At 43.4% G+C, this 17,378-nt stretch overlaps 1 protein-coding gene across 3 annotated transcripts in view; it reads right to left on the reverse strand.

The window, feature by feature from the left end:
* Window positions 1-17,378, reverse strand: part of Immp2l (inner mitochondrial membrane peptidase subunit 2) — an 859,529-nt gene that overhangs the window by 813,148 nt on the left and 29,003 nt on the right. For all 3 annotated transcript variants that reach the window (XM_057783283.1, XM_057783280.1, XM_057783281.1), the window contains exon 3: window positions 1,955-2,091. In XM_057783283.1, coding sequence (XP_057639266.1) covers window positions 1,955-2,089 — 135 coding nt within the window. In that variant the 5' untranslated portion in view covers window positions 2,090-2,091. The remainder of the gene's footprint in view (window positions 1-1,954; window positions 2,092-17,378) is intronic.

Raw genomic sequence — 17,378 nt, forward strand, 5'->3', positions numbered from 1 at the left:
AGCACTAAGGACACTGGAGAAAATCATTATTAATCTGATTATTACTTAAAGGTCCTAGGGCTCCAAAAAGGATTTGGTTGAAAAGCCGGTTTTAATCTGAAATGATAAATCTGACTCAAAAGCTCTACAAAGCAAATCTACCTTTCCCCCTCGGGATTATCTCTAAGACAAGGCTGCTAGGAATTGAAAACAAAAGAAATAAAACATAAAGACCAAGCCTTATTAAATGTTTTCAACTGCATTTATAAACAAAGGCAGATACCTATAAGTCATATGCTTTGCATGCTGCTGTGTGCATTAAAACATTTCTTTCATCAAATTAATAACCAAATTTACTGGTGACCTGCTGTGGAAGGAACTGGCAATGGATGGTTTGAGGTCAAGGTCATCTGACCAAGAGGAGGACCTAAGGACCCCCTCAAAGGAAGGAAGAAAAGCAAACATAAACACAACCCAGCATTACACTAGCCTCCCCCAGAGGCCTCAACCTAACAGTCGGCTGACCTCCACACTGACGAAAGGGTCTGATTTTTAACACCGTAATTATATTGGAATACATCCATTCTTATTCCTTAAAACTGGTGCTTTAACTAGTTCTAAGCAAAACAAAGAGAAAACCCTAACTAGATTACTCTGCATGATTAGAATCTCTTGGGAGTCTATATATTCACTTTACGTATTTATTTGACAGAGATATTTGGCGCCATGCATGACCTTAATACATGCTGATGACAACTAAGAAAATCCTGCTACAAAATGCGAGCTGCTCAGCTGCACAAAACTTCTCACCAAGTAAGCTTCTAAACACCAGTTCCTCAATAAAACCTCCGCTGAGCTACTCCACAAAATTATTTGTACGAAATTTTTGGAAATCTCCACTCCAAGGTTCTTCCACTATAAAATGCATTTAATATTTTTACTCAGTGTGGGCTGACAAGATGAGTCAGCAGATAAAAATGCTTGCTGAGCTAGCCTGGCTCCAAGAATTCAATCTCTGAAACACAAATGAACTCATACTCCTTAAAATTATCTTGCGACCTCTATATATGCACTATAGTTATAGCATGCACACACCTGAACACTCACACAATAAAAATAAAAAATAACTTAAATTTTGTTAATGTAGTTTTAATCAGTAACTCACTTAAAGAGCATATTAGAATGTCTGGAATCAGGAATCAGTTACATAGACTTTCTGAAAAACTGAAACACATTAACCGAGTCACTGAATCTAACCTAAACAAAAGTATACTGTTTTCTTTCGGGTTTTTGTCTTTGTTTGGTTTGGTTTGGTTTTTCAAGACAGGGTTTCTCTGTGTAGCCTTGGCTGTCCCTGAACTGTCTTTTTAGACCAGGCTCACCTCGAACTTGCAGAGATCTGTCTGCCTCTGCATGAGAATAAAGGTGTGCACCACCACTACCTGGCTAATTTAGTCTTAAACAGGTGTTTAAATGTAGCCATAGTCATAAAAAAAAAAAAAAAAAAAAAAACCATTTAATACATTTTAAGTCTCCATTTGTAATTCACAGGAAAATCAAAGTATAGACCCAGACCCAAGACCTACTTGGTAATTAATTCTGTTCATCTCGACTCTGATTATAATAATAGTTATCAGGAGCCTTTAAAAGAAAGTTGGGGCCAGGCAGTGGTGGCGCACGCCTTTAATCCCAGCACTCAGAAGGCAGAGGCAGGTGGATCTCTGTCAGTTTGAAGTCAGCCTGGTCCACAAGAGCTAGTTCCAGGACAGCTAGGGCCGTTACACAGAGAAACCCTGTCTCGAGAAAACCACAAAAATGAAAAAGAAAAAGAAAGTTGAAAAGGTGAAACTTTAGTTTCAATGTCTTTTTGGACCTCTCAGGACGCAGCACAGAAACACTAGGGTGAGCTCTTATTCCCAGTACGCGAGAGACAAAGGAGCACGGGCTTTACAAACAAAGCGGAACTCGTGCTCACCTGCATGGAGGCTCCTTCCACTCGCGCCACGCAGGCGACCCGATCCAGGAACGTGACTGCCACGGGCACTGCCACAAAGAAGCCTTTACAGAAGGCCTTGAAGTATCTTCTCAGCCAGCCTTGGGACTGTGCCATACCTAGGTACACAAGGACAACCAGCAGAAAATTAGAAAAAAAAAAAAAAAAAAAAAAAAAAACAAACAGATAAACAAAGTCGCCAAAACCATATAGGGAAACATAGGAATTGGTTGTACCGGGACTCAGTGGCAGAGCATGCATGGGCTTAGCACCCACAAGGCCCTGGGTTTGATCCTCAACATCACAAAAGAAAAGAAAACTTAGCTAGAGCATGGCAACCTTGTTTCGTAGCATATCTCAGCCCCATGCCTAGAACTATTAGGGAAGTGTGCCTTAAGTTCCAAAGGGAAATGCACGAACTGGGATTATGTCTTTTCAGTTTGTCTACTTGGAAGCATCAGTGAAAAGGCTAGAAACGCAACGATTCTAAAGAAAATTCTTTCTGCTACTCTAACAATAGAGAAACACAATCTAATTTCCCTAACAGAAGTTCAGTGAGATGTGTTGACCCAGCAAACTATATAATTTTAAAGAAAAACGTTAAGACTTAATTATTGACCTGTTGTGTATGTGAGAGAGGGTGTACACACACAGGCAAGTGCCCATGAGATCAGGGCACCAAAATCATGGACGCTGGAGTTACAGGTGTGATGGAGGAAGGTCATTGGCTAATAAAGAAACCACCTTGGCCCATCTGATAGGGCAGAATTTAGATAGGCGGAGTAAACAGAACAGAATGCTGGGAGGAAGAGGAAGTGAGCTCAGAAATCATGTAGCTCCTCTCAGAGGCAGACGTGATGAAGCAAGCCACCAGGTCAGACATGCTGAATCTTTCCCGGTAAGCCACCATCTCATGGTGCTATACAGAATATTAGAAATGGGTTAGATAAATATGTAAGAGCTAGCCAATAAGAGGCTGAAACTAATGGGCCAAGCAGTGTTTAAAAGAATACAGTTTCCGTGTAATTATTTTGGGGCATAAGCTAGCCAGGCGGCCGGGAGCTGGGTGGCAGAAAGCAGCCCACAGCTCCCTTCTACACAGGTGGTTGGGAGCCACCTGATGTGGGTGCCAAGAGCTGAAAGCAGGTCCTCTGGAGGAGCGTATGTGTCTTCCACGAGCCTTCTCCCTAATCCCTGGGCCACATCATTCAACCATGACATGTAAGGCAAGAAAGAGGAGCTTGTGGAGAAAGAACGGTGCTGCATATAAGACAAACGCTGATGTACTTATGGAGCTACTGTTCAGTCCAGGAAACTACTTCATTTTATCTTGAAGGAACATGTTCCCTCAATCTGAGATTGCTAGAGAGACCTGTGGATTGAGAGCCTGTTGTTTTTCAGACGGCAGCAGAACATTCTCCAGCGTTACCCACCCAGGGCAATGGCTCTCAAACACTGGCCACACGCAACATGAAGAAACACTGCTTCCAAACCAGTGGTCCACACACACATGCACATTTATACAAACGCACACACCAAAGGAAGAAGCAGCTAAGTCCGTTATCTTTCACTAAAACAAAAGACAACAAGTGAGTTCAAGGTGAGTTCCAGTGTAGACAGGGTTAGATAGTACAACCCTGCTCCATGAACAAAAATGAACTGTTAGGAACAAATAAATAAAGTGTTTTCTATCATATACTCAAGGCTCTTTCCCTTCATCTCCACCTAACTGATATATGGACATCTTAATAATAAACTAACTTTAATACCCTTAATCATACCACACAGGGGAAACTTCCTGACGTGGACTGATTCTTGTATAACCGTAACTGAGAGTGACAGATATATGTGTGTGTGTGCTTAAAAATGAAGACCAGCAAAGTTTTTGCAGTTTTCAATATATATTTCATAATCATAACATTCACCCCAACCTGCAATAAATGTAACTGCAGACTATCTTTAGAATGCAATTTAAAAGACATGTGTTCATTCCAACTTATCCACCAACTGCAATATTAAGTAAAATTATGTATGAGTCCCTACATCTGGTACCCAAGAAAGGTGTCTGGCCCAGGATGCTGAATGTTTCTACACGCAGCCTCACTATTGCATTGATGAAATCAGAAGTCCATTCGACACATTTCATTCATTCAGACCCAACTTCAATGTGAGCCCTTAATAAAATTCATTTCTCTTCTGTGGTGTACTTCATCTATAATTGAAATAAATTTGCTAACTCCCTTATACACACTGACAATATATGTAATATACTTTTCTATCTTTTCTTTTTTTTTTTTTTTTGAGACAGGGTTTCTCTATAACTTTGGTGCCTGTCCTGGAACTAGCTCTTGTAGACTAGGCTGGCCTCAAACTCACAGAGATCTGCCTGCCTCTGCCTCCCAAGTGCTGGGATTAAAGGCGTGCACCACCACCGCCAGGCTTTTAATCCACTTTTCAACAGACTATCTCACCAATGACCCACTATGCTCATTCACATCATTTAACAGGAGAATAATTTTTAGAATTTTTATTTTATTTTTTAAGATTCAATTTTACGTTAAAAACATTTTACCTGCATGTATGTATGCGCTGAAGGGTCCTGCTGCTTACGGTTGCAGTCCACCACATCCGGACAACTTTCTGAGCTTAACACCAACATATACTACTAGCTCTGGATTCTGCCTGTCCCACGGTTCACACTTGATGCGCAGAATATGCTCCCCTCATCCTCACTTGATCACTTCTCATGGGAGCGTTCCTCACTTGACCAATGGGAACATCAAGTTCCCTGTGCCGGTGCCACTTGTCACAGCCTGCACTGCTTAGGGACTGACCTAACTCGGCACAGAGAATGAAGGAACGACAGACACACGTTTAGAAAAGCTGGGATTCAGAGGGCAATACACTGGGGTTATTGGCATGGCCATGGTCACGTTTGCTCAGGACTTCACCCATTCCCACTCATACCAAATCAAAGTTTTTAAAGCTCTATGGCATTGACAGTCGGGTAAAATTTACCATTCATTGCCTTATCTATGCAATTGGCAGAGAGTCAGTCCAATACCATCTCTAGATTTTTGTTCATAGTTCAAATGCTGAAAACTACAAAATTAATGAGTACCTAGTACCAGCTTCCTCTCAAAATACATCCTTTAAACAGTAACAATACGGCACTAAAATCACCCCACACAGTACGGAAAACTGTTTTTCAGCTCCCTCCTTCCACTAGTGATTACACCAGCGATGGAAGTGCGAAGCTTCGCTCCTGAGAAAATCATTGCTTAAGAAGTAAGCACACCTGGTTCATTGCTGAGGTACTTAAACTGAGAATAATTTTTAGAAAGCTTTCAGATTCAGATGAAATTGTATTTACAGCTGGTATACAGCACCTGTCAGTGAAGGCTTCCTGGTGATGCTGACCCCAGCCACATAAGCACCCACACTATCAGTTCCTCCTCTGTTTGCTATGCTTTGATCATGCATGAATTCATCTAACACAGTTCTGGAGTCTACTTATAGTTCAGTCTGTACGAAATCACCATTCACTTGTCCATAGCAGCAGGGGTGATAAATAGGTGTCACATCACCCTAATAATAAACACTGTTGAAAGTTGTGTGGAAAATATATGAAATTTATGGAAAGAGGGGAGCACCTTAGATACACGCTAACTTATAATTTGATCGTAGTTATAAATCAAGAGGATGGAAGAAATATCCAACTATCAATATCAGACATATAATAGGAGGGACACATGATTATCTGCCATGAAATTCCCAAATCATTCAACACACACACACACACATACATACTGGGTACCACATTTGCACAAGAAAAATTACTAAAGGCTGCCTTTGTGTGAGCCAATGAAAGAGATAGAGTAAGAAAAAGATAAGACTATTTCCCAAAGGATGTAATAGATCCAGGAAAAGGGCAAGCTACCCAAAAAGGAAGTTTTGGTTCCCAGGGGCAGGGAAGAGAAGCAGAGAGGCAGGTGAGTGCCAGGCTGTACTCCCTTGAGAACAAACCTACACCCCTCCCAAGCCTTAAAATCAGCTGAGGGTCCTGGCAAACAGTCCTCTAACAGACAGGACAGTGACAGAAATCCCATCCTGTCACTCTAGATGGCTGGCAGAGCAGCAATAGCAACTACATTGTTAAAAACTCGGCCACTCCGGGGACCTCCTATAAGGGGATATTTCGGGTCAACGGGCCTCAACTGAACCTGGCCACAGCTGAGGGGATGTCCAGAAGGGCAACTGACGGGAGCAAGAGGGCTCGGCACTGGCACACCAAATGATGCAGGCTGCACAAGGCTCGGACCAATCAGGGAAGTTCACAGAGAAAGGCCTGACCCTCAGAAGCCAGGGGCAGACCTCATCTGCTGACAACTACCCTGGAGTGTAAAGCTGGCTTCCTCTCCTCAGACAGTCACCAGGATGTAGTCCTGGGTGACAGGTGACAGATGACACCATTGGAACTTATTCTCACCCCCAAACACCAACAGTGCACCCACTTAGTCCTCACCATAGGTACTATCTGTCTGCATGAGTTTGGATGCCTAAACCACAGTCAAACCCTAACAAGTAGGAGAAGCACAGTTACTTAGGGATAGAGCTCACTAACACAATGTGTTATCACACACAGGTCCTGGCTTACCTACATAGCGCTACATGCAAAATGTTCTTATTAATATATATGTAAACCAATAAAGCAGATACTTGGTAACCCTCAGAACTTAAATTCCAGTATCAATTCCACACCTGTATTGTCTGACATAGCATTTTTCACTTGAAAATCCTGAAAATGTCAAGTGTCAAGAAAAAAATGAGCAGTTAAGAAAAACAGCCAGAAATTAAAAAGAAGAATAATAAAGTTAGCTGTAAAACATGTTGCATCCTGGCAAGGAGCCTCAGTGAAAGTAGTCCTTGAGGAGCTGACTACACGGCCCTTGATCTTGACTTAGCATTGCATCTTTCAAACAGAAAATTTGAAGTCTTTACTGTTAAGCTGACATGTATCTAGATACTAAGACAGTGACATGCTCAGTTTGAGTCAGGACTGTTTGAAAGCAAACTGTTTACAAAGCCATACTTTAAAATACCCAGCGAAGAGAGGAAACACTGCCAAGAAGCAATCAGAATGTAGAAAAGCATAAAGGCTTCCCAGCTTAGGCTAAGGGCGGCTTCTACTTTGCCACACTGTCCCCAGCGCTGGTGAAAGTGCAGGCCCTTCCCTGCCTGCGTGGGTCTAGAGGCCTCTATGGAAACATCAGCAGAGGGCAGGGCAGGGCAGCTGGTGTCCAGCCGCGGCTCATGTGTGACAGGGAACAAAATAGGTCATGCTGAGAACGCTTGCCCAGTGAGCACGAGGCCCAGCTCTCTCCTCAATGAAACAAGAAACAGAAATGAAAGCAGATCATATGACCTCGGACAGACCATCTCACTGGTCCCGATGTCTTTACTGATGAAAATCCATGGAATTTTGGGAGATTAAAAATATGCATGTCAGGCATGGTGGTGTAAACCTTTAATCCCCGCACTCCAGGGGCAGAGGATCTCTGTGAGTTTGAGGCTAGTCTGGTCTATGTAGCAAGTTCTAGGACAGCCAGGACTACACAGAGAGATCCTGACTCAAAGCAGTTGGGGGAGTAAGTGTTTGTACACATTTTTAAGTAAAAACGCACATTTAAAAAAAAACACAAAGTACACCTTTAAAACACCATGTCATTCTGTTGCCGCGCTAAGACATTCTGAGCCAAGCAGCTGAGGGTAGGAAAGGGTTTATTCCAGCTCATGATTGACAGTCCAACATTGAGAGAGTCAGGGCAGGAACTCAAGCAGGAGCTTGAAGCAGTAACCACGGGGGAATGCTGCTAACTCACGCCTAGACTCCCGCTTAGCTAGGTTCTCACACAGGCCATGAGCACCTGCCCAGGAATGCCGTTCTTCACACAGTAATTCCAGCCTTCTTACACCAGTCAGCAATCAAGGCAATGAACCGCAGACATGGACACAGGCCAATCTGATCTGGCCAGTCCTTCAGTTACAGCTTCCTCAGTTACAGCTTCCTTTTCTAGTGATCTAGGTTGTATCAAAGTGACAGTTAAAGCCACAGAGGCAAATATAGTGAAAGTCTGGTTCTCTTTAGAACCTTCCCCTATTCCAAAATTGGGCAGATGAAGGACAATTATTATTGGCCAGCTAATGAGAACCAGGGAGTGCCAAAGATGTATTTAGCATTGCTGTGTTGAGAATATGTTTAAAATAACATACCGAGAATAAGGGTGCACACCTCCAAACCCAGCACCTGGGAGGCTGAAGCAGAATCACCGTGAATAAAGTCAAGGCTAGACTAAGCTACGTGACACGTTCAAGGGAGTATGGGCATTAAAAAGGAAGATCCTGTTACAAAAACATAGGAGATGGATGGATGGATGGACGGACGGACGGACGGACGGACGGATGGATGGATGCTTGGATAAGTAGATGGATAAAAATGCATGCCTATGGCAGATGAGACAAAAATAAATCAGAGCACTGTCATAAAGAACAGAAAATCAGGGCCTGAACCACGCCAAGTAAAAAAGCATAATGCATACCAGGTGGTGATGGTGCACACCTTTAATCCCAGGCAGATATGCAGAGGCAGGCAGATCTCAGTGACTTCAAGGCCAGCCTGGTTTACAGAGTGAGTTCCAGGACAGTCAGGCTATACAGAAAAACCCTGTCTCAAAAAAAAAAAAGAAAGAAAAAAGAAAGAAAAAGAAAAAAAATCAAACAAAAAGCATAATATGGCGAGCTGACAAAAAACGAAAAAAAGTGAGAAGCGAGTTAGACTGTAGGTGTTCTCTAAAGAAGGACCATGAGAGCCACACAGAGCAGCCAGCATCTATGACCCCAGGACTGGGTCAGCAGGGACTGGCAGACCCCTTCCAGCTCGCGGGCCAGCCAGCCTAACTGGAACACTGAACTGCAGGCTCAATGAACACCTTGTCTCAGAAAATAAGGTGGAATACAATTAAGGAAGACGCCCCAAGTCCACCTCTACCCCACACACACATGCACACACAACAGCACACACACACACAAACACACACACACCTACCACACGCATAAACACAGAAGCCAGAGTGATTACGGTGAAACTTTTGTAACTCTTCATAAGTTTAACCCTTCCATTAAAATGTTAGAAATATTGTCAAAATAACTTACATTTAGTAAATCTTTTGAACAAGAACACTATTTTTCAGAGAAGGATTGCATGTGAGGTACTGAGAACAGCAGAGGGTAGGCCTTTGGAAACCATATAAAACAAAATCCACAGCACTTCACTGGGTCTCCTGAGAACTGGCTCACACCAGTCTTATTCTGTTATTCACTATAAACACCATTTGACATATTTACAATAAAAGCCATCTCCAATTTCAGCAGCTGAAATACTATAAATTCTGAAAAAATATAATTTATCTTAAAATTAGCAGGGCTGTGAGTTGCTTTTTAGAGAATGAAAAAATCCAGTTAAATGATAACCATTAACAAAGAGAAGCTTGTAAACTTTAAGTTTCAATAACCCACAGATTTGAATTTCAACAGTGTGCTATGTCTTCCTAATTTAATGCAGAAGGCATGACCACTGGCATAAGAGAGGCGAAAGGCAACGTGGATTTTAACCCAACAATGCAGCAACTTAATCACAGCAGGTGACGTCAGCCAGGTATTTACCCAGAGCACAAACAAAGCAACTGGAGGATTCTGAACTAATTTCATCATAAACATACTTACTTGCAAAGCTATATTTTTAATTAGTAGAGAGTATTACATAATATTATAATAATATTTCTAAAGGCTGTTAGGAATACTTATAAAAATGAGAAAATATTGTATTATTTATCATTTGGGTCATCTGTAAAATGGACTTTATAAAAATAAAATAAAGTATAAACTTTATTATAAAATGGGAAAACTCCCTCATTCCAATGTCAAAAAAAGAAGGAAAGAAAACACACTAAGGCTAGCAAGATGGCTCAGCAGACAGAGGAGCTAGCTGCCAGTCCTCATGGCCCGAGTTCAACCCCCCAGAGCCCACACAGGGAAGGAGAGAATACACACCCTACAGAACTGTACTCTGACTCCATCTCCTCGGCTGTGTTACATGGCCCTCCACACACAAATAAATAAGTAGATAAGTGTAACATTTAAAATTAAAGGAACAAGAGTAAGAGAAAAAAATAAGGTAACAGGAAGAACCTCGAAAGACAAGACACAAAATAAATGAGATGAGGCAGGAGAGCAGTGGGAAAACACGGGCAGAAACAGGAGACGCCCCGTGAATGATGGCTCGGAAATGACAAAATGAGCTTTTGCTCCCCACGGACTCCGCCTGCTGCGTGTGAGCCCACACCTGACGCGCTTTCTTACTCAGACCTCCTGGATATCAGTCAATATCCAACTTAGGATATTATTTTATAATAGTCCAAAGGGCTATTAGGGGTCAGCATAGAGCGCAACCTTTCTTTTTTGTGTGTGTTTTGTTGTTTTTTAAGATCATGTTTCCAGGGCTGGGAGACAGCATGGAAAACCTTGCCACGCGAACAGTAAGAGCTGAGCTGAGATCCCCAGAACCCAGGCAAGAGCCCAGTGAGCTCAGCGGCCTTCCTGTGATCTCAATGGGCAGGGAACAGAGACAGGGTCTCTGGGGCAAACCGTTACCCCAGACTAGCAGGAACAATGAGCTGTGGGTTCATCAAGACGCTGGGTGATCTAAAGAGAAACTAAGTAAGACATCCACTGTCAATCGTGGGCCTACACACATGTCCAACAACACACACACGTATGCATACACAAGTGAACACATGAACACCGCACACACAGAACATGCTTCCAGGTCCTCATGATAATCCTAAACTGAGCTCTGCTCTTAATGTGTCAAAAATACTATATGCCTCATTAGACTAAAATTGCCTCGAGTGAATATAACGTATCAATTCGAGTTCTTAGAAGAATTGAGATGAGGGTTTGGTCAGGGATTTGAGTGGAGTAAGGTTCCTCCAATCACAGACCACAGACACAGAGGAGAGGGAAGTGTTTCTCAAAAAAGACAGACTAAAAAACTGTCAGGGAATCAGCAAAGTTATGCCAGCCCAGGCATAAAACGAGAAATACAAAAATTAGAAACACAAACTCCTGCAGCAGGAAAGGACATTAAGGTTCTGATTAGTCTGTCAAAAATAAAACCTGTCCAAAGCATAGCTGGAAGATTTGGAAAGGTGCCAGGGCCCCGTCCATGGCAGCTGTAGGTCTGCGGGGAGCTCACGCAGCAGTGGCCGGGCTCAGTGCCCACACCTGCAAACACGGGCGGCACTTCGGAAAGGACAAAGGTCAAGGTGGAAATAGAACTTAAATAAATGAATAGGTAAACAAATACAGTCAACAGGCCACAGGAAAAAGAAGCTCACGTAGTGAAGCCTGGAGACCAACGCAGATGGAACACAGCACTACCCAGGCTCCAGTGTCTGCTGCAGAGAAAGGCCAAGGATTATAACGAGCCTCTGACGGGTACGGGAGCATATGGGGCTGGGACGCTAGAGAGGCTGCCCTCTATATGAATGCTGAGCCTCTGACGGTACGGGAGCATATGGGGCTGGGACGCTAGAGAGGCTGCCCTCTATATGAATGCTGAGCCTCTGACGGTACGGGAGCATATGGGGCTGGGACGCTAGAGAGGCTGCTCTCCACATGAACGCCTTCTCATTGTCACATACTTGCTCATACAGTAGAGGATACTGCTCAAGATACCTGAGAAACTTTTCAAAACCTGTAAAATTTTAAACATATGATGCCCTTAAGTTACTATGTATCTATCAAAACCCTCAGAATTACTTGCGGAAGCACAAAGCAGTGTAAAACAGTTTTTAAGAATGCTTTAACGAGCATCTATGATGAAACACAATGATCCCAACTATGTAATGCCGAAAAATATGAGATGGAGACAGCATATCACCAGATTACCAACATTATTTTCCATACATTTTTCATATACTTGATCACTGAGATATAATGGCTTTCTAAACAGTAGAGTATAGCAGAAGGAGCCATTCTACCATCGTGATGTGAGACTCTTTAAATGTGAGGGGCTGCACTTTAGAGGTTGGAGAGAGTCTCAGCTCTTAAGAGCAGGAGCTGTGCTTTCAGAGAACCCAGGTTCAATTTCCAGGATCCACATGGTGGCTCATAAACATCGTAACTCCAGTGCCAGGGGATCAGACGCCTACTTCTGGTCTTCGTGGGTACCAGGCAAGCACATGCAGGCAAAACACTCATACACATAAAGTAAGTTTTTAAAGTCCCTATTATAAAACTTGTGATTAATACAGCGTGTGTCCGTTTGAAAGGGAGAGGAAGAGAAAGACACAAAGAGAAAACAGAGAAAAGCTGTGGTGGTTTTTTACTATCTGTGAGTTCTTTAAAAGGTAAGTTATTCAAAAGGTGAAACCTAATAAGCCTCGTGGTAACATTTTGTTTGTATTTTAATAAATAAAGCTTGCCTGAAGATCAGAGTACAGAGCTAAGCCACTAGAAGCTACGCACACACACCTTTAATCCCAGGACTGGGGAGACAGAGGAAGATGGATCTCTGGTAGTTCAAGGCCACCCTGGGCTACACAACAAGATTGAGTCTGTCTGAAAGAGAAACAGAGCTCACACAAAGGTGATCCCAGCACTTGGATCACAGCCTTTAATCCCAGCACTAGAGAGGTGGAGACAGGAGTGATATGGCTGGGCAGAGAGAGGAATAAGGCGGGAGGAGACAGGAGCTCAGTGCAGTCTGAGGCAGTCAGGCTAAGGAGCAGTCTGAGGCAGCGTCTGAGGCAGGCAGTCTGAGCAGCAGTCGGTTTGAGGTTGTAGTTGAGGCAGTCAGTCTGAGGATTTAGTCTGAAGATGCAGTCTGAGATTTCGCAGAGAGAGCATTCAGTCTGAGGATTCGTAGAGACAGGATTGCTTCGGTCTGAGCATTGGTGAAGGTAAGAACTCCCTAGTGGCTGACTGTTCTGCGCTCCTCCGATCTCTCAGCTTTCACCCCTCAGATCTGAGTCTGGGTTTTTATTATTAAGACCAATTACAATTCATGCTATGTCCCCTCCTCTTAATAGTGGATTAGACTTAGCTGTCTTCTTCTAGAAAAAAAAAAGCAAATACTCCGTCGTTCTGTCATTCTGATTCTAGTCAAGAAGAGGATGACTTGTTACAGGTATTCCGGCTCTTTTGGCTCACTCCTCATATGCAAGCCCTTTTACACACCATTTCAGCCTGTCCTGCGAAGTCTGTTATGCCAGGTCGCAGAGTCCCTCAAAGAACACCGAGGAATCTGAATTCATCTGCAAAAGTAAAGCCTTTATTCAAGCTCGAGCTCGGACCTTCAGTGTGCCCAGCATAGCAGGACAAGATCAGAGTCTCAGCTGAGGTGGGGTGGGGTTCTTATCATAGCAGAGGTTGGGGTAAGAGTTCTAACGTTCAGAACCCCTGACTGACATGTGTTGCCATGTGAACAAAGTGAGAAAAGCATTAGTTGGGAGCCCAGTGAATAAAAAGAGCACGCTCAAGTAGTGGGTGTGTCTCAGACACAGCCCTAGGCTTTACTACCAGTCCTCAGCAGCCGCTGAATGCTGTGCAGGGACATGAAGGAATAATATGAGCCTTGAATATCATATCGAGTGTGCCAAGCAAAGACGGATGCGCCCGAAAGAAGCACAGACTCCTGCGTGAAGGTGCTCACACCAGGCACACACAGTAAAACCTGGTGTAAAACCCACAGCAGGGAATCAGCACAGACAACTGAGATCGGATCACCTTGTTTTCTGGTCTTACCACTATTAAAGACAATGTGTGCGGTTCCAAGTGGTAAACTAGATAAAACTAGTTTAATTTAAGTCATCTGTGGTCAAAATGTATTCTAAGCCCTGTTGGGGAGAAAGGCTTTCAGCGGGAGAAGGAAGGGATGATAGAGAGTAGTAAGGGGTGAAAATAACCAAAATTCATATTATATACATGTATAAAACTGTCAGAAATTATTCAAAAATATGACCAAGGATAATACTGAAAATGTTAAAGAAATTTCATATTTGTGATTGTGCTCACATGAAGTTCCCTTTGTACTTTCAAAAAAGACCTTTAAATTCATAAATCATGCTTCTACACCAATTTCTACAGAGTAACAGTTGGGCTGGGTTAGGTTTTAATTGTTCTCCATACCCAATTGGAATGAACTGAAGCCCAGGAAAAAAACAGAAAGCCCACAAATTTGAAGACTGTGTGAATATGCACCCTGTCATACTGGAAAAGTCAGGGAAAATGTTAGAAAATGATCCATCCTGTCTCTCATTCTTCAGCACCCAATCCTTTCACGTGGATTAACATCTATGGAGCACCTAATAGATTCCAGACATCATAACACGCTGGGAGAACGAAGGCATATCTGGGCATCTAACCAATACTCAGGGTTACGCGCTGGGCCTTTGAAATGTTCTAGCCTTGTGATGGGGTAAGAGAGACATAAAAATAAAATGAAGAGCAAAGTAAGAAAGGAGACCGGCAGTCAGATGCCAGAGAAAAACAAACTCCACCCATTCTGGACTCTTCCATGCTCCTCTGACACTCACAGAATGTCTGCATCATCCAAACAGCTGTCAACATGCTAGTGAGCCCCAGCAGCCTCCTGATACAGATCACACAGACTACCTCCTGACAGCTATCCCGACTCTCTGTTCCTATGGGACAGAGAAGGCCGCCTGCTCAGGCTAACGCCCATCAGACCTGGCCTCATCTCTGCTCCTTCAGGGTCTCGCCATACACCCAGCACTCCATCTTCTCGCTTAACCACTTCTGCTTTTCTTCATCTTGGTATTCTGCATCCCGCAAGTCAGCAGAGATGACAGTGGACCCAGCACTCGGTGCTGATGCTGTAAGTCTGAGTTAGACGCCCCACTCTGTGCTCCTGCAGAATCTTGCAACTCCTCTAGCACGGTATTATTCCCATCCTAATTTCTCATCTTTATCTTCCATCAGCTACACAGTCTGTGAGAGCAAAGACTCGTTTACGTGACACTTCAGCACCTTGTCCTTGAATGGCTGACGTCTGACATCTCTTTGATGAAGAGATGGAATGCTTCCTATAATTTATTACTAGTTTTTAATTACTTTATTAAGCTGACCTCATAATTTTTGTTCATATAACCTATCAAAAATCATATTTTGAGTATGATAGATGTTATATATAAATCATGGAAAAAGGGGTTGTCCAAGAAGGCACTTAGCTTAATTCTTTAAAATGATGGGGTTTTTGTTTTGCATTTGGGGTTTTCATTTTGTTTGGGCTTTGATAAGATCATGTTACATAGCTTACTTGGGTTTTCCTTTAAAGTGTTTTGCAAATGTTTTCTTATACTTTGATTTTTAAAATAAAGTTCATATGTGCATGTTTCCATCAGTCTGTCTTTGTGAAGATATGCAACTATCAGGGTACCCACAGAGGCCAGAAGTTGCAGGGAGTTGAGTCCCTCTCACAGGTCTGGGACCAGGACTCAGGTCCTCCATTAGAGCCAGAAGCTCTTTTATCTAACCTGAGGCATCTCTCCAGGCACTGCTTTGAGTTTTCATTTCTTGTTTGGTTTTACTTTTAGAAGGGGTTCCACTATGTACCCCAGATTAGCCTTACACTCACTATGTAACTTAAGCTGGTCTCAGATTCACAAAGATCCTCTTGCTGTGGCCTCCTAAATGCTGGGATAAGGGGATGCACTACCACATCCGAGAAGAAAAGGTGATGATTTCTAACCCGAACTCTGAGGGACCCAAAGAGTCCCTGATGCACAATGCACATGGGCTGAAGCGAACAGGCACAAAAAGGTAGCTAGGAGCCCTCTGCTGCCTTCAACACAACTACTCTGCTTATCGTTAAAGGATGGGATTCTAAGAAAGATTTTCTTTGTGAGAAATTCAGTACATAAGAATAGGAAAGGGAAGGGGGAATTAAAGCCCCTGCCGAAAAAGGATCAGCGGTGGATGGATGTTTGCAGAGTAATTCAAGTCCTAATGTCTTCCATATTTTCTCATTACACTAAATTCATATCTGTCAGGTTTATGGGTCTGTATTTGAGACAAAATGAGAAATATCATTAGAATGCAGAAATATACCAGCAGAGGGAAAAGAACTTAGGTTCCGAGGAATATATTTCTGGTCTCATGCAGCTATTTCTAAATGTACTTATCTTTACTATACTTAATGGCATTGTTTATATACAAATCTTCAAGTTAATGAGTCATAATATACAATGCCAGGATGATCTAATTGAGCAACAGAACAGCCCCAGTGTAAATGCCAACTGCAGCTGTTTTATACATTGCAGATAAACAGCCCATCGCACTTAGGACGGAAAAAGGTCCACCAAACTCGCGTCTCATGGGAAGTTTCAGTTACTTGGCAATCAAGAAACACCAAGGGAACAGGCAAGTGAAACCAAGAATGGTTCAACATTCAACCTTCAAAAAACCATGGGGAGGGGATCAGCGTGCTGGGGCACACTGAAGAGTAACGGCGGAGATGGAACGCCCCCACCCTGTGCACAACACAGTGCTGAGGAGTGGGAGCCAAGGAACACCTGCAATCCGGGCCGAGCTCTGCAATGTAACAGTTAGGTGGATCGGAAACCCTTGGAGCTGAACACACATAATTATGAGATCTGCTGAGCCGAGAAGGCACCAACCTAATATTCCTCTCTTCTGGGAAATCTCAGGAGACTCCTCGCTGGCAGAGCCCTCTTCCTCCTCCTGCTCCTCCGGCTCTCTCTACCCACACCTGTGTCTGACACCCAGCCCTGTCGGCTGTCATCCTACAGGGATGTCCGCTCCTGCGTGCCCCCAAGACTCATGGCTTTGTCTACAGCCTGACATTCTTAGAATTTTCCTAAGCATGTTCGAGCACTAGAATAAAATTATAAATGTATCTTGGGTGCTTATTTAATTGTAGATAAGGTTTTTATTACTACCCATTTACAGTATCGATAAAAAGCCAGCTTGGTATGATTTGCAGTAAATGGCAGACATTCCTTCCGATGACAACCAGAAGAATAAGGAAGTGAACCAGCAGATTCCATCATCCGGCAAGCCACCGACCTGCCTGATAATGACAAGGCTTGCATGTGTCACTTCTAAAGAAGCTACCCGGCTACTCCTAGCTCGCCCTTTTCCCTCTTCCCACAGCCAGCATGGAACCAGAACCAAGAAGACCGGATGAGTGGCAGCCCAAGGAGCAGGCAGCGAACGCCATGCTCGGATGTTGGCCTCTCGGGGAAGAAAAGCCCTCCCTGGGGACAAGGTCGCCTGCCTTCCGTGTCCCAGCATCCCCGTCACT

Source organism: Chionomys nivalis, chromosome 10 (genome assembly GCF_950005125.1).
Source record: "Chionomys nivalis chromosome 10, mChiNiv1.1, whole genome shotgun sequence".
In the NCBI taxonomy this organism is placed as follows: Eukaryota; Metazoa; Chordata; class Mammalia; order Rodentia; family Cricetidae; genus Chionomys; species Chionomys nivalis.